The sequence below is a fragment of the Eutrigla gurnardus genome (genome assembly GCF_963514095.1).
Source record: "Eutrigla gurnardus genome assembly, chromosome: 9".
In the NCBI taxonomy this organism is placed as follows: Eukaryota; Metazoa; Chordata; class Actinopteri; order Perciformes; family Triglidae; genus Eutrigla; species Eutrigla gurnardus.
In genome coordinates, this window is record NC_139923.1 from 26,413,939 (window position 1) to 26,432,532 (window position 18,594).

At 43.9% G+C, this 18,594-nt stretch overlaps 1 protein-coding gene across 2 annotated transcripts in view; it reads right to left on the reverse strand.

Annotated features, from left to right (window-relative positions):
* Nucleotides 1–18,594, reverse strand: part of LOC311019269 (solute carrier family 45 member 3) — a 33,652-nt gene that overhangs the window by 12,415 nt on the left and 2,643 nt on the right. The window contains exons 1-2 of one of the 2 annotated variants that reach the window (XM_084018569.1): nt 10,328–10,374; nt 1,120–1,470 (exon numbers count right to left, since the gene is read on the reverse strand). In XM_084018569.1, coding sequence (XP_083874695.1) covers nt 1,120–1,267 — 148 coding nt within the window. In that variant the 5' untranslated portion in view covers nt 1,268–1,470; nt 10,328–10,374. Of the gene's footprint in view, nt 1–1,119; nt 1,471–10,327; nt 10,375–18,594 lie in introns of those variants that run through there. The other variant, XM_084018568.1, reaches the window with a different exon arrangement.

Sequence of the window (18,594 nt, forward strand, 5' to 3'; positions counted from 1 at the left end):
AAGGGAAGGAGAATGCCGCGTGACTTATACCCAAACATACACATCCGGAGAGTCAGACTCGCTCCAGACTGACGGTCAATTCTTGCAAAATCCTATGCAAAGTAGTTTAAGATGCCATAGGAAGGCTGTGATAGAGAAGTGTTCACTGTGGAGAACAAATAGATAAATATACATGTATATAGTTTTTATTATTAATAATAATAATAGCAAATGTTTTGGTTTAACAATATCATGAAAAGCAAACACGCTGTATTCAGTGAAATGACGGTTGCTCCTGGTTTTACAATGTTGTGAAGTGAATTCCATGAATTGCAATGAGCAATCAGTCAGTCTGTTTTCAGATCGTGGCTCTTCCTCTGGCACTTTGCTCTCCTGCTGCCTTTCAATTAGCACCGATTACCAACTCAACAAAACAACAGGTGATTTGGCCGCTGATTTGTCTAACAGCCTCCATTATGTCTTTATGACCTGAATGGGAAAAGGAGATAGGAGCCGCCGAAGCACTATCTCGTCTATGTTCAGCACTCTCTCCACCACCAAACAAAACCTGGCCAACACTGGACACGTTCACATCTTTATGTAACAAAAGTAGATTACAAAAAAACGTTCCTCGGAGGGTGCAGCCCTTTTCTTTCTCATGGCGTTAACAGCAACTTATTAAATAATGTTCCATTTGAGTAATGGCTTTAATGTAATACTGCAAACAAAGCATTCAGGCCGATTAAATAGAATCTCATTTCTTTTCAGCCCATGACAATACAGTAAGGATTGCAAAGTGAACAAATGGCACTCACGGGCTGAGAAAATCCATCATTTGGACAAGAAACACTCACTCCTGTGGTCAATAAGTAAGCCACAGAGTAGATGGTCACATCTAATCTTGTGAGTCTGTGGATAATTAATGTGCATTAGCGAGAATTGTAGGCTCAACTGTGTGGTCTGTAGTCCTAAACAGAATAACAACAACAACATAATAATAAATACACTGTCAGAATCGGGACAGAGAGGGAGAAATGATGACAGACTATGTGTATGCCTGGGACAAAATGAATCAAACTCCGAGGTAGCAAAGAGGCCTGGTAACCAGATCCCACTCTTTCAGTCATTACAGAGCCCTACCTAGCACCATGGTCATGTAGCGCTCCTCCACTCCGGCCTCCAGCAGCAGCGGGGGCACGTATGTGATCCCAGCTGCCACACAGATCTCCAGGCCACAGGTCAGGGAGTTCAGCAGGACGAGACGCCACTGAAACCTCCATCCAGGCATATTTACAGGGGCTGGCTCGCCTTTCCTCCCCTCTGGGATGGCCACTACTGGGGGGAGGGACCTCGGGAGGGGCAAGGGGGGGAGCGTGGTGAGGCAGATGGTGCCCCAGTGGGACAAGAGGGCTGTCGGTGAGGGACAGCAGCAAAGACACGTGGACGTCTCCGATGACCTGAGGGACTCATCCTCTTCTCAGCATTCTGGATCTGAAGAGTAGGGGGAAGAGGAAAGGGAAACTTTTAAACAACAGGAGTTAAAGAAAAGTCTAAATATGATGTCAGTCTCTGCATAGCATGTCATAATTAAAACTAAAATGTGAGTTCAGGGTCAAGTTATGCCACGTTAGACAGGTCATTCCCAGGTTACTACACCTGGATGTCAGCGGCCTCAGGTTGCATGGGGGATGTCAGCGTGTCATGCTGTCTCATAACACAATCCAATCTACCCAAATCAGAACATATCTTGCAGAAGCATGGAAATGGCAGCGACAGTCACAAGGATAAGATAGTGATGTATTATCAGAGCTCTTCTCCGACAGCTTCAGGACAGCAGTAGCAACAACAGGCGGACAGAGATGAGTCAGCTGGAGCGACGTCTGAGAACACGCCAAACCACTCGCCAAGAGAACTCGTTCCCCCTCTGCTGCATTGCTTGCCTTTATTTAAGTCTGAAAACAAGCGTGGCAGAGGTTTAAAGACCAACCTTCAAAAAGAAGTTCTCATCTCCCCATCTTTCTCCTTAATGTGTCTTCCTTTCCTTTCTCCATAATAACTGGTATTAGTGGGAGCCTTTCCTTCACTGACCTGTAATTATCTGAATTATTAAGCTCTGATGGCAGTTTTAGAGTCCTCCTTCCAGATTTTTTTTTTTTTAGAAGATTATTACTATTGTTCAGCTGAGTGGATGTCACTAGAAAGAAACTATAAGGCAGGAGATAAAGTCACATGTGAGAGGGATGCTAGGTTAAAAGACTGATAGCTATGTGGTGCCAGATGCCAGAAAAGTGTCATCAACTGTATTGTCACGTTGATGATTGAGTCAGAGGTCGTGCTAAGCTTTGTGTATGAAGACGAGCACACCAAGGTGAACCACGACAACCGCGTCCTTGTTATACAAGTCGACGACACCTTGAGAGATAATACATTTTTTAATGACAATCCTTGATATTCTCCACAAGCCTTTATGTCAAGATACACTGTGTTCAACCTCTGATGTCTCTAAAACCAGTCGTGCATTTTTGCCGTGACTAGAGTTTCACATTTTACAGTTATTCGTGTGAAGGAATAAGATGTGGTTTTGATTCGGAAGACCAAAATAAACAAATACCAGGCTGCCTTCAATTTGTGTGCATTCAGACATCGCATGATAAAAGTAATACAAAGATCACCATCATCATCGACGTCCACCGTCGAGGTGCGTGTTCTTTTTAAAGCAGAGGGAAAAGAGCCAGAACATTCTGAACAGCAGCTAACAGAAACAACGAGGTGCTATATTTGCATTTGGTGTTACATTTTTCTGATAATGCTGCACATCTGTTCCCTCCCAGCAATCAATATGGATGTCATTAACTCTGACAAGATGCGGTTGATCAAAAAATCGTGCTCAAAACTAAGTGAACTAATCAGAGTCATACAATATTCCAAGGATATGTCTCTTGTGGGATTTTAAAACAAATCTGGTTGAGTATTGTACTGAACAAGCTGATAAATAGACAAAATGCACGACTGTTTAGTCCAGAAACTAGAGTAGCTTGTTACGACTTTGAAAGTAGTTTCCAGAAGTGATCCACTCTGGAGTTTCATGTCCTTAAATGTCATATTTAGCACCACTTGCACAAACCACTGTTATTTAGGCACCAACCTATTGTGCCTTAAAATGTTAACTGAATGTCATCAATGATGCCATCGAGGTTCCTACAGCATTCATACACTCCCAGCTAGAGAATCTGAAGGACAATGTGACAGTGTTAGCAGGCCGGACCGAGCAGGGGTCTGGGTCACCTACAGAAAAGGACCATTTTGCACCCATCATATGCCATTCTCACCCAGCCTGGCCACGAAGAACGACACCCATCAGGGGACCAGCTTTTGGCCCGAGGGCCTGTCTGTCCACTAAACCCCCTTCAAACATATTCTGTATGTGTATAATGCCCAAATATGATGCACAGCTTTCAAACTGTATCTGCTGCTGTTTCAGACTTTTAGAAAATGTGAGTTCAGGGCCAAGTTATGCCACGTTAGACAGGTCATTCCCAGGTTACTACACCTGGATGTCAGCGGCCTCAGGTTGCATGGGGGATGTCAACGTGTCATGCTGTCTCATAACAGAATCCAATCTACCCAAATCAGAACATATCTTGCAGAAGCATAGAAATGGCAGCGACAGTCACAAGGATAAGACAGTGATGTATTCAGAGCTCTTCTCCGACAGCTTCAGGACAGCAGTAGCAACAACAGGCGGACAGAGATGAGTCAGCTGGAGCGACGTTTGAGAACACGCCAAACCACTCGCCAAGAGAACTCGTTCCCCCTCTGCTGCATTGCTTGCCTTTATTTAAAGGAAAACACCACCGCATTTCCATACTGAACTATGTTCTGCTCTGATGTTAGACGAGGTGATACATACCTCCCTCTCCTCTGTGCGTGCACTCAATGGCTCTTGCGCGGACTCCGCGCAGCGCTAATTTGCTAGCATGTAGCTTGTCCTTAGGATCCAAAGGGGGGTGAAGTTAGAAGCGACCAAGCACTTCCACGTTGTCCCTATTTAAATACGGTTACGTGAGTAGTTACACGACCCAAGTTTGGTTACACAAAATGAAACATGCCAATTTTTCTAAGCGGATAACAAGGATAACTAGATAGTATGGCGGAATAACAACTGGAAGCACTTCGACGTCGGCGCAGTAATATCATCACTCAAAACATGACGGGACTATATACCTTCTGCTTGTTTTCACAACCCTGTACGATCCACGTTATAACCATGATGTTTGATTGTTCACAAACTATCTTACTACAACCTGATGCTTCCTCAACTGTGCACAAACTACTACAGCTGGTGCAGGCGACGGCGTGCAGGTCACGTAGGTTCTATTGACGGAAGTAAGAGGGGGAGCGGAGTGATGATATTACTGCGCCGACGTCGAAGTGCTTCCAGTTGTTATTCCGCCATACTATATAGTTATCCTTGTTATCCGCTTAGAAAAATTAGCATGTTTCATTTAGTGTAACCAAACTTGGGTCGTGTAACTACTCACGTAACCGTATTTAAATAGGGACAATGTGGAAGTGCTTGGTCGCTTCTAACTTCACCCCCCTTTGGATCCTAAGGAATATACTGGGACAAGCTACATGCTAGCAAATTAGCGCTGCGCGGAGTGCGCGCAAGAGCCATTGAGTGCACGCACAGAGGAGAGGGAGGTATGTATCACCTCGTCTAACATCAGAGCAGAACATAGTTCAGTATGGAAATGCGGTGGTGTTTTCCTTTAAGTCTGAAAACAAGCGTGGCAGAGGTTTGAAAGACCAACCTTCAAAAAGAAGTTCTCATCTCCCCATCTTTCTACCTAATGTGTCTTCCTTTCCTTTCTCCATAATAACTGGTATTAGTGGGAGCCTTTCCTTCACTGACCTGTAATTATCTGAATTATTAAGCTCTGATGGCAGGTTCAGAGTCCTCCTTCCAGATTTTTTTAGCAGATTACTATTGTTCAGCTGAGTGGGGCTTGAGAGTTTTTCATGCAACAAGAGGAAGGAAGGAGATAGATAAAGTCACACATAAGAGGGATGCTATTAAAAAGGCGTGAATAGAGGTGTCTTCAGGTACCAAGTGAATTAACAGGAAGGGAACAGCCGCAAACACAGAAACAGCAAGATGCTATGGCATTGGCATTTCATGTGACATTTTCTGTTCTGTTCTCTTTGCAAGTAGTTTCCAGAAGTGAAGAGTTTCATGTCCTTAAATGTCAAACTTTGCACCGCTTGCACAAACCACTGTTATTAGCCAACGACCTCTTGTGCCTTTCACATTATTATGATCAAAAATGTTAACTGAATGTCATCATCAACGATGCCATTGGGGTTCCTACAGCATTCGTACAGTCCCAGCTCAGTCATTATGAGGCCTTTGATATACAGGCTCTTTGAGAAACTGAAGGACAAAGCGACAGTGTTAGCTGGCTGGACCTTGCAGGGGCCTGGGTCATTGAGAGAGAGGACCATTTCACACCCGTCAGATCTCATTCCCACCCAGCCTGGGCACACTGAAAGACACACATCAGGGGACCAGCCTTTGGCCCAACGGGCCTGTCTGTCCACTACAACCCCCTACCACTATATTCTCTGTGTGTATGTACATCCCCCCCCCCCCCCCCTCCTTCTCTGCATTTCATCCTTATCCTTTCTCAACCCCTGAGGTCATCCTCGTCTCTGACCTGCATTCTCAGAGCACCCCTTTTGACATATCTGCCCACGACTGGTTATGCCTTATGGTTCTGGATTTCGGTGTGAATGCTTTCTATTGCAGCCCCAGCTGACTCTCTGTCAGACGTTCTCACCGAGAACAGAAGGGCCCCCGGTGGCAAGAATAGAGAAATCGGATTTGCCTACCCAAGCGGCTGTGGCTTGTCTGGAATCCTGTCCAAATGAAAGTCAGACTCCATGTTTTTTTTTTTTTTTTAAATTGAATGGTTGCTTAAGTCTTGACCCGAGTAGCGGTGGCCGGACAGTTAGAGAGGCGAAGGAGGAGGATGGAAAGGACTGAAAGTCTGTGGCTGGGATTGAGGGAAACAGTGAGAGAGAAGCATTTATCAATCCATGTATCCACCTCAAAGTCAAACATAAAAATAAAATACATGTTTGTTTTAAATATGGTGCTCTTAAGCCAAGTCGATGTTTGTGGCATTGGCGCAAAGCAGAACAGCTCTGAAGCATGCATTTTAGAAAGGGAAGACAGAAACACACACTCAGGCAACCCACACAGTCATTCCACCATTTAATGACACCTCTGACTCGACAATGTACTCCAGCCATGCCCTTCATGTCTTCCCAAAGCCTTGGAAACACAAACGCACACACACTGTTAGATAAACAGCTGTCCTTTAGGGCTGCACAATAAAGTGTTTTTTTTTTTATTGCCATCTCAATGTCAACTTTTGCAATAACCACAGCCCAAAAGACTGTGATTCTGCACTCGGGGGTTAGTTAGTTGGGCGTAGTGGTACATAAGGACAGCTCAAAATTGAAGCCTCACTTCTTTTTACTTTGGAGTTCATTTCAAATGTCCAATTCGTAAAAAGAAAAAAAAAGTTTTAATTTCTCAATTTCCTTTAAAAAGCAATGTAGTGTTCTATTTTAGGAGTATACCGAAAGAGCCGAGTACTATTTATACCATTATCGCAATAATCAACATTATTGCATGTTTTCCTCATATCATGCAGCTGTACTCTCTTTGGCACTTTACATCTTTAAACACTATAATCTGGGCCAGGCTGCTGAGGAGGGGTGGCGGTGGACAGCTTTTGTCCGCTCTCCCACTGCTCCATTACCATGCCCCATTCAGCCACAGGCTCCCCCCCAAAAAAATCCGTCCTAATGACTCTTAGTGGTATTCTGACGGTACAAAATAGCCTTTGTATACATTGTGCCAATGAGTCAGTTGATATAGTGAGCTATCAAGTCCACTTCCAAGTCTTTTATTGATGCTGTGTTCTTGGTCGTATAGTAGGATATAGAAAGCATGTGAGTGTGTGTTTGTGTGTAGTTGGGTGGGCAAGGGTGGGGGGTCTCCCAGCAGACAGCGGGGTTTGGAAGAGGAGAGGGGAAGGAATTGCTCTGAGATGACATCAGAACCACAAGCACAGTTGAGACTGTGACTGCAGAAACCTCAGTAGGAGGTTCTGGTTGTGCGTTTGGCTCAAGCTGAATGGCTGCAGCACTGTGGCCTTCCTCCCTTTGAGTTCCTGCACTTTAATGGAACCGGCCGTCTGCATGGAGGCACAGCACCACCGGCCTTTATACCGACTGCTCCCCTGGCTTACTTCCAGTGTTGGTCATCTTATTTTAAAAAAGTAATTAGTTACAGTTTTTACGTTCTATAACATCTTTAACATCAAAGATGTGTATATTAGCTGATTGAAGAATAAAAACACCATATAAGTATTTTAGAACATTTGGTATTTATTTGAACTCAATAGATTGCAGCCTGCCATATGATATGTATAGAAATAAAAATGCATTTGGCCTTGGGGTTGGGTTAGCAGCAGCAGCAACAAGTGTCGTGTTAGCATGTGTTGATGTGAGGTGCTTCGTAAGATTAGAGTTGCGTGAGGCAGACGTGGATAAAGTCTTTTTTCCTGGGCATAGCGTGCATGATACATAAACATTCCTGCCTTTAAGTTCAATAAGCGAGAAGTAGTGCCGGTACTTCCAGTTTGAGAACGCTGCCTTTGCATTTCCCTGGCTCGTCGCCATCATCGCTGTCTTATTGCGTTTGGTAGTCAGAGTGAGCAGTGAGACAGCGTGATCAGGGCATCATCCGCCCACCCAGCCAATCATCATCGCATTTGCAACGGCGTCCTCATCCACACCCCTGCTCTCTCACAGGCAGCTGATGTGTGACACAGGCCAAAGCCGACACCTTCATTCAACCAACCTGTAGTAACGCGCAACTTTACATTCTCAGTAACGGCAACGGCGTTGCAACGATGGGAAAAGTAATTAATTAGATTACTCTTGGCGTTATACTCTAACACCGTTATTACCAACACTGCTTACTTCCTCTCCTTCTATGCCGTCTGAATAACACAAACAAGTTAAGATGGAGCAACCCCTAATACAGTGCACTGCTTACAATGCTGCCATAATATAACTACCTCAGCATCTTTTGAACAGTGCCAACTTGGCATTGTGTTGAGGTCATGGGAATGATGTCTCACTCGGAGGGCCCGGTTCCTTCCCTCAGAGACAAATGCCTGATGTCAGAGCTGAGAAACACCGACTCACATCGTGAGTCAGTCCTTTCAGTCCTTAAAATGCTAAAATGTTTGCCTTGACATCCTTGACGCAAATTCAACCGCCGGACTGTTTGAGTGCATTCGCCCCAAACAGCCATAGTTCATACTATTTTTTTAATTTGATTTGCTTTTCTTAATGTTTTTTCTCCAATCCTTTTAATGTTTTATGTAAAGCATTTCAAATTGCCCTGTTGTTGAAAGGTGCTATACAAATGAAATTGCCTTGCTGAAGCTGTGTTCTAGCTAGCAACGGACACACTGACTGTGTGCGTGGGAGTGCATGTAGCTCACCCCAACGTAGCGGCCACACGCTTGCTTCTCTCCACTGCCCCATTGCAATCACACCATCAAACCTCTGGCATCATTTTTCCACTAACACCATTTCCTTCAGTTACTCACAGCCGGATGATAACATGGAACTTGTTTAACCTGCTTCAATCAAGATGTTCAGTGTTTTGCCTCTGCTCTCCTGAAACGCAGCCCTGACCGTGCTGACCCTACCCCCCCCACAGCCTGTAATCTTAAGCCCACATCCGTCACTTTGACCCCTGACCTGGCCTTTCACCGCAAATCATGTGACCAACCTAACATTTCAAAGACAGCGCCGGCAGGCGGACGGCTGTCTGCTGCTAATATTCTCCCACCGTACTGTGCTGCTTTAGTGAAATGAAAAGTTAACCTGTCGCCAGGCATTTTAAAAGGATTGATACCGGCCTGGACGAAGATACATTTGAATGGCATCTTATAATGCAGCAGGAAAGGCAAGGTTCCATGTCTTAATTCAAGAGTCAAATGACGCTCTTTGCAGTGCCAAAACACCTTCCCCTCAGGCCCATGACTTCACGTTTAAAAGACCAAAAGGATCACAAGAAAACCAATAGTCCACGGCTCCTGGGAAAGCAAAGATACCGTTGTCTTCAAAGAACATTTTAAATCGGAGGAAAATCTATTATCAAAGCAATCATTCAGATTCAGTAATTGATTCACAACACAAGAATTCCCCAATAGTGCTTTAAATAGCATCTCTACATCAATGGACTCTAACCTCGGAAAAGTGAATGGAGAGAAAGTATCAGTGTTTGTGAAGGAGATTTCAGCGGATCCACACAAAAAGACTTCTCATCATGTGAACATGAGGGGCATGCAGTCTAGGACTGGACTAGCCTGATGGGGGATTATGAGAGAGTGTGTGTGCCGGTGCCTCTGTCCACATGACAGAATGAAGCCAGCTACAGCTCAGGAAGGTGACTGTTATCGTACTAGTCTATGCAAATAGCACAACAATGGAGTGCAGCAGAGTTCAGCCGTGTAGCCTCTTGTGAGTCAATGTGGCTGATAATGCACCTCCCTGCAGACTGTGGCTTTCCAGTCACTAAAAAAAAAACTATTGTGTCAAGGTAAAAGGACTAATAAGAGGCAATGCAAACGCTAATGAGTTTCCATTCAACCACGATCAGGCGTGTTTACATTTAGTTAATAGAGCGGTCACAATTTTAATTAGGTTTCACCAACGACCAGTTAAGTGCTCTGAGATGGTGTTTGTGGTCCAACACAATGTTGTAACATGCAAGCATGGCAAAGATGTATGACTTCAAACTTACTTCGTTGCTGTCAGATGTTCATGACCTGCTTAACCTCATTTAAAATCTACAAATCGCACAAATTCAGCTATAGTATAACACACTTCAGGGTGTTAAATCAGCTTATTATTCAATTTTAATAAATAATGAGAGAGAATTTCCGTAATAACAACACGAAGGTCAGAACTTCTTCAATAAAACATGGCTTAAATTAGACTTTCTATTAAAGAAAGATACAGGTGGCCTTTTACTAGCGTTAGCAGTCACAGTAAAGGAGGTACAGTTTCATTTCATATGCTACAATGAGCTCATCACATTCAGTGGAAATTCATCATGCTCGGCTGAATGACAGCAGCTAATCGACCTCTGGTCTTTCACACCGAGGGAAGTCAATGTGACAGAAAAGCGTAATTAATGCAAAACAACGTGCTGAGCCACAAAGGAGTAGTTATCTGACAAAATGATACTCACCATCGTCTAGTGTCTCGCATTGCTGAAGATTCTTAGCGTCTAATCTATTTTAAAGGCTGCTCACACTCTTTATCCAATCAACGCACTCCACTCACTTGCAGAGCATATCTGCACTGACTCTCCTGACCACCTGCTTCGCCTCTATGCTCAAGACGCTTTCTTATCCTGCTTCTTTTTGTGTCCCCGGTTCCCTCCTCTCTAGCCCACCTCCTTTGCATCCCTCCCATTATGCACCCTCCCTCCCTCTCTTCTGTGCCTCAGCCTGTAAGGTGGGAACTGGGAAAATCCCAAAGCACTTGAAGACTCCCGTCGCTCTCTGTCTGTATCCGTCTCAAAAATACGCCTGAAAGACAAAATTCAGACCAAAGCTAAAACCTTGACCTGAAGGTACGTAGACACACACTTACCTGTGTTGTATAGCAGGAGCACAACAGGCGCTTAGGAAACAAAGAATGAATTGATATCATCTAACAAGCCCACAATGAGACCACTCCCCCATCCCTTCTCTCACTATCTATAACCACTCCCTAAAAGTTGTGTGTTATACCCCCTGACCCAGTATCATGTTCAGCTGCCTGTCGGGCCAGGGGCAGCTCTCCCACCCTCTCTCATTACCTCCCCTCGTGCAGCCCAGTCTTAGTTAAGCTCACACTCCTGCATGGCCGCTAGTCCAGGGACTGCTTTAACCCCTTTCCTGGTTCACCAGCTCAGCCTGTTCGAGTAGACATGTACATGCACACATACACCCATGATTGCTAGCATGCACACACACACAATCACTCAACCCCCGGCTGGCTGCCATGTCCGTACCCCACGCCCGGAGGCCAAGACCAACCCTCTATAGAAAAGCTTTTAATTAGATAACAGTGAGAGGAAGAAGGGGGAAAAAAGTGGAGCGAAGGGAGCTCTAAAATGGGTAGGGTGGTTCGTGGTGGAGGGGGGGGTGGGGTGTTGAGTAATGTCATTAGACTGGCCTTAAGGAATCCCCATTTCTGGAGCCCAGAGGCAGATCAATATGAAGACGGAGTGCAGAGAATGGCTGTTGGCAGCACTTCCCCTCTGCAACAGGAGCGGCTTGCCTGGAATTAAGAGAATTCTGAAAATCCCATTTTAGAGGAAGGCAGGGCGGCCTCTCTAACACAGCTTGGTCCTCTGTGTCCTCGCTTACCCAATGTGTGTTACCCCTCACTAATCTTCTGTTGAGATAAATCTGGACACAAAAAAACAAACTATAATTGATCTTTCTTTAAAACGGCTGGCAAAGTATGGTATTATCTCTGTGGTGCGCACCCACCCCAAGTACAAATATGTCTTGAACACACACACACCCTCCCTGTAGCCTAATAATTAACTGGGAATGGAAAACGCCAAAAAAAGGATTTCATTGTTTCCGTCAAGGGGAACTGTATGGAAGAAAGAATAATTAAGTACACACTAAGTAAATGGAGGCTCCAGCCAACAAAACTTCAAGTTCCACACTTGCTTTTCCCCAAACCAGCTGGCGGCTCTTTCTACAAATGTTTCTACAAATGGGTTCATTGCTACATAATATGATTCTGCATTAAAACCGTACACATCCTCAGCCTTTCACGCTGCAAGGTTCCTTTTGTTAACACGGTGTCTATGCTGGACGACAGCTATGGCTAAAGACGCATAGGCACTCTGGGCAGGCAAAGGAGGTTTTAATTTCATGGTGGCCTTTTCCACAAACCTTCCTGGCTTCTCCAGCTCTGGCCGAAACCAAATGTGGCCATAATAAAGCTGCAACACACTGCTCTCCGCTTTGATGAACCAAGGAAAACCAAAACACTGCGTCAGAAATAGAATTCAAGGGACACTACTCTCTTGGCATAGCAGCAGGGCCCCAATAAAGCCTAAATGTCACCCACATTATACATGGCACGGAGGATGGGATGGGAAGGATCAATCACTCATTGTGTGCTTCCACAGCAAATTAACCTTTAAGTAAATACGTGAGGCTGATGCTTAAACACATTAAACACAGAGCTTCTATACATACCCAACAGCTTTTAACATGTAGCGCCATTCAGGATTAGAACCACTCCGACCACCATCAGACGGTTAGCATTCTCCAGGAGTTATCTATACTAGGACATAACATAGATGGTCCAAGATTCTTCTATATGTTCCCTTAAGGCTGCAGAATCCCATTAGTGTTTTACTTCCACAGGGCCATCTGCTGCACAGCGCCAGGACACTGTCACAGCTGCCCGCTAACATAAATAAGGACTATTCAAATATGAAATGTTGAATCAAACCATAAACCTACGCCAGGCACACAGGATGCTACATCCCTTTAGGGATTTATTTATAGTTAGAACAAGACTGCTTCACACATGTTTGTACCTGCGGCTGAGAAGATGAACTCAAAACAACACAAGTTTGTATGGTTTTTCCCTCAGCACAGAATTCTGTCCTCCTTAAAATGTTTTGACATGTGTCAGTGAGAAAAGCAGGGTTTTCCCCAAAGAATGCCGTTTCCATTGGGGATATGGTGCATCACTATATTTGATTAAAAATAATAAATACTAGACACACGAGATCACAACATCTGCTCTGTCAAATAATTACGGACACACCTCCACCTCGAATATAAGCAACATGTCTCAAGATTAGATTTGTGTAAATGTCCTTTTACCGTTATTAAATATAATGGATGTTTCCCACAGAACTGAGAAGAAGAACCGACAGATTTGGACCAATTCATATTCATGCAAATTATTTGGAAAACACCCACCATTTAATTAAAAAAAAGTTCTCTTTTCTTGATGAGTTTATGATGATCATTTTATATTAATACAAAAATCCATCATGAAGAATCACTGAAGTAATCATGAGACTAATAGCTGGCCAAGTAACATCTGAAACAGAAACGGCAGGAACACGGCTTTCAAGAAGAGAAAAGACAATGGTGGAGATCCTACTCTGCAGTCTCACTGCAGGCCATGTGTTGTTCTACCCATAAAAAAGGTGCATGAATGAATGCATGGATCATTGTCAAACAAACAGAAAAACACACATGGACTTCAGACAGAGATGCACGGAGGGACACAATTTTACCTGCGATGCTCTCAGAAACAGTTTGTCTTTAAGTAGAAACTCTCCTCCTCTAGTTCTTTCCTGCTGCTAACGGGAAGATGACAAGGGTCGAAGCCAAACACCCATCAGTTAAAGCTGAATATGGAGATAATAATAATAATAAATAATAATAAATAATAATAATAAATTAAGACGCAATGCCATGTTCTCAAAAAGATAAATAACCTATGTCGTCAGCATTTTGCATATATTGTTGTGTGCACTAGCACTCTAAAAATAAGTTTGACCTATTGGATGACATTTTATTAAGGCTTTATTATTAGACTGCATTCAAATTACATGTAAACATGTCACACAGAACCGCAAATGCAATTTTTTAAAAAGAAGTGTAGTCATACCATAGATCTAGTGTGAAAAAACTGTGGAGGAACTAGTGCTGGAGAGACCCTTCCAGCTGTTTAAGAAACTAGAAAAACCACGGTCATGAACCTTCCAGCTGCATGGATAAAACAGCAGTCCATAGAGAACTGACAGACATACGGACAGATGGACATCAACAGGTCCATCACCTTTTTCCAGCTGCTTTCAGAGCAGCAGTGTGGCCCCAAGGCACAATGATTAACACCTCCGTCAAATACTACACAAACCAGATGGTAAAGATGGAAGAGAAGGGCAAAGTCCTCTCTCTCGCTCTCTGTTCAAGCAGTAACATACACAGAACACACATGAACACACACACACACACACACACACATGCTGAGTCTTGCGTGTGCACGTCATTTAAATACATTTTAATAAACATCCTGCTCTGTCAGGAAGTGCACTGCAGTGGCATTGTAATCTTATTAAATGTAGCCTTTTTTGCCTGAAGACTATAAAACGGCAGCATGAAAACAACAAATCACACAATAGGAAAAGCTTTTTACAGCGACCCAAGTTGGCATACCAAAAAAGGGAGGAAGGCTACCCTGGGCGTTTTAAGGAAAATAAGAAAAACGTCTATCATCAGCTCGACGAGATGAAGAGGCTGCCAGAAAAAAGGAAACATGTAATCAAGACAAATGTTTTCTTCCTTCATTTCAGTCACGTCCTCTAAACGCTGGACGGGACAGTCAATATCAAACACGTTCACAAACGGGACATTGTTTACCGTCAACTAGGGTGAAACAGCAGTTCCATTAGATGTGGCTGTGTTCATTTATATGGGTGTGTGTTATTGTACACATGTGTAGAGCAGCAGGCACTTTTTTCACACATATGGGAGCTGCAGGGACGATCACGGCTGATCCCCTAAGCCTGCTGTACCAAACATTTTGACAAAACATTGAACTGGCAGGAGCATTCATCAAAGCACTCACACACACATATTGACTCAAATCATAAGCTTGATCCTTTCACAAGGCACAGAGCATCTCACATATCAAAGGTCTCCCTCAAACACTCAATAGCATCCCTTTCAGCTTCCTACATGAAAGAGAACACTGTGGTGTCTTATAATGTGCAGTTTCCCCATTCACAGAGACCAACTTCAAAGAGGGCTAATTCAAGTTGGAAACCTTTTTTTTCGCCGTCCCCTTGGCTTGGCGTTTTCCTGGAAGTTTTCAGTAACAAATTATCAGGAGGTGGCAGGGTCATTCATAATTTCGCACACCAAACGCCTTACCAGATTTGCCCTTTCTAGATCTGCCACATTAGATCATCTCTGGGGCTTGTCTGACTTCAGTCAAAGAGAGCGAGAGCGAGAGTGTGAATATGTATTGCAAACATCTGGCGCGGTCCTTATCGCCATGGGAAAATGTCCGAGGACAAGCCTGTGTTATCCCCGCTGCAGGGCCTGTCTCATCTGGACTTCAACTGTGGTTTAGCAACCATGTCAAACTATCAAACGACGGCGCTGGTCATTAATGGGGAATTACAGAAAAGCGATATGCTCATTTGCCGTCTGTTCCCCGCCTTTCTGTGAGAGCCGGACCCGAGGCTGTTTAGCCTTCGATGCCACGCAGTCCCCTCCACACTTGAACCATGTGGGCAGAACTAAGCACAGTCAAAAAAATGTAATTCATGCTAACAGAGGCTGTGTGAGTGACACAACGCAAACAGAGTCAGGCTCTTGGATTCGTTGTTTTCTCTCGCCAAAGAGGAGGTGAGAACTACCCTGTTAGCTATGAGTAACCTGTTTTTTTCCTCTCCAACAGTAGAGTTGATAAAGGCTTCAAAGAACCAGACAGAAGCAAACTCCCGATATGAAACTGACATGCACTCTTTCTAAAAAAATGGATCTTCATTCAATACCATTCTTGTCCTGAACCTGACTATGCACTTTATACATTAAAAGGAGTACAACAGATTCATCATAACATTATTGGACTTCAAAAAAATTGATGCAGCAAAATCAAATACCTCATCTTTTTTTTTTTAGCTCACCGATTCCTCAGCCAAACCGCCAATACTTTGGCCAGGGATGTAAGTGTTACAATGGTAGCTGCCGAGCTAAACATTTGCACCCCACCCCGAGGCTTGAAGATGTACGAATTTATTTATAATGAGAAGGAAAAAGGAACGGAAAAAAGAGCTGCAGTTCCCGGTGAGTTCAGAGATCAGTCGGAGGCTTTTTGGAGCTAAACCAAACCCCCACCAGACTGCGAAGAACACTCAAGCGGTCGAATTTGCGTGAATAAAGCGAGACAAAAATGTCTGAAAATACCTTCAGACTTTTAAACCATAATGACAGAGCTTCGGATGTGATCAGCGTTATGCTTCACTCACCGGCTATAATGGAGTCACAAAAAGACCCATCCTTTCATCATGTATCCGTGTGTGACACGGCCAGGACAGTCATAGACACTTACCTTTGCCAGCCAAAGGAATGAATCCCATAATTTACTAAATTATTTTGTTTTTAGAAAAAAAAAAAAAAAACATATCACCCATTGAGTTACAATGCATTCCAATTTACTGACAAAAATACAGAGCAACAAATTAGGACTAAAGAGAATAAGCAGTCGGCCAAGCAAGCCACTAGAGAACTGAACTGGTGCCAGCACACCCACACGCCTCGGCACGGAGGGATTTCATGCAAAACTGAAGATATATTCATGTCTCGTCTTTGATCAGACGAGATAATAACAGAACACATTACCTAGATGCGTGAATTGAACGTGCCTCCCTTCACCCTCTCACACCAATTTAAGATTGCCGTGTTGGCAGGAGTGGTCCCGAGGGTCCCATGATATCATACTTTCACGATGCCAGAGGGTGTTAGCATATTACATTTATATTATATATGAAAGAAAAAAAAATGCTGATTGAACTCAAGGTGGAATAAATGACTAGTGAAGTTTCAGTCAAATCACAATCCTTGGAATGACGTTAAGGATAACTTGCTGGTGTGATTCCCAGCAATAACTGTGAGAAAGCAGCAACAATGTCACAACAACGAAAATGTTAGATGATAACAATGTCACAGAGGTGACATTCCTGGGCTGTAGGGTAGCAGTCATCTTTTCTTCTAAGCCGTGGCCCATTAGGGGAGCCTACAAGCGCTCTGTCTCTGACCCAGCTGGCTGCAGAGCAGCACTATTACAGGGAAACGGTTTGGACTTTGACCCTTTGAGCCTGCAGAGAGCTGGGAAAAAAAAATGTTTCGTACTCCTCTGCTTCCCGTCAATGAGAGATCCAGCAACCAGACAGGTTGCTTTATATTCAGCGCTTTCCCCCGCTGCTAGTGAGTTATGGTGGTCTAATAATGTGCATTCCAGCACATGCATGATTTTCCCAGTCTGTGAGCAGGTCTTGCTTTTGATTGGTGGTTGTTGTTGTTCTTCAGGGGAGTATAAATACATATATATATACACACATACACATACTCCCCATCAACTTACTCGTACCATTACATTTCTCTGCTTCCTCCTGTTTCAACAAATGAGCTCACTGTTTTTACAATGATTAGTGCTTGAGGGACGCATTCAATTCAGCAGTAACCGTGCCAGGCCCAAGTGGTTTGAATGTTTGCCTATAGATAACAAAATACACCGCGCAGATCTGAGAAACTAAATCAAAAACAAACTCAATCGTTCACTCAGACACAAATACAACAGAGGCAGCACGGCTTCTGTCAATATAAAGCCAACAGCTCAGGCTACATAAACCCCCAAAAGGCAATTGGTCCAACTTAAGTGCAGACAAGGTGTTATCTCGGCTAATTTCCTTCAGGCAGAAAGTCAACACAGAAATATACTGCATAAAATTGAGGCGCTGCAACAACGAGGATAAATCTCTTGTGACATACGCAACAAAAACTACCAAGTTAAGGCCAGTAAAGTGCCTCAGCTTGACTAATCGGACTAAGCTAGGACATGAACTTTAAAACATGAAAGCAATGTAAAGAAACAGCGCTGAAGTGAGTGTCTCCTGCACTTCTCTGGTGTGAGAGACAACCATTGTACAGATTGCATACCTGTGATTGTTCATGGCTACACATGATACCAGAGCAACAGCAGCACACAATGCTTTGAAGAGGGCACAGAAGAAGAAAAAAAGCCTTCCAGCAAAAAATCCCTCCGCATTAGGAAGAGGTAGCTAAAAATATATATATATATATATTTTTTTGCAGGAGGCCGAGTGTAATTCAGCGAGAGTCCAGGTACGCATGGAAAGCACCGAGAGCACTCGGCGCCGGAGATAAACAGCCTACCACTGATTAAAACTGCAAAGCCTTCAGTCTGCCTAAGTAGCTTGGTGTCCTCAACGGCGGGTGATTATCCTGCCCTGGCTTGGGGGGGATATTAGACTGTCAGAGAGCAGTTACAACAGCCAGCTGGTCTAGCCACGGCATCCTGGGTTGAGAAGCGTTTCTATCCCCGACGGGGACGAGCTCTGCAGAGAGTGCTGCAAACTCCCCCTGGGGCAACATATAGAAAGTGAGCGCTAAGAATGTGGGCTGCTCTGACATCAGCCTTTCAGATCACAATTACTGCTAGTCACTGATCATCAATAGTCATACTTTCAGATGGTGTTGACGGAGTACACCCAAGGGATCTCACATGGAAACTAGTTTTACACGTGTTAGCGGAAGAAACAATGAGACTGTGTATAGTTTTAACAAGGAAAAGGTTCAGTTTTTTTTTTTTAAGTAACCTAAATGGTGTCAAGAGAGGAGAGAGGAGAGGAGAAGAGCTGCCGGGGTGAACGGGGCTAAAGAGAAGAGT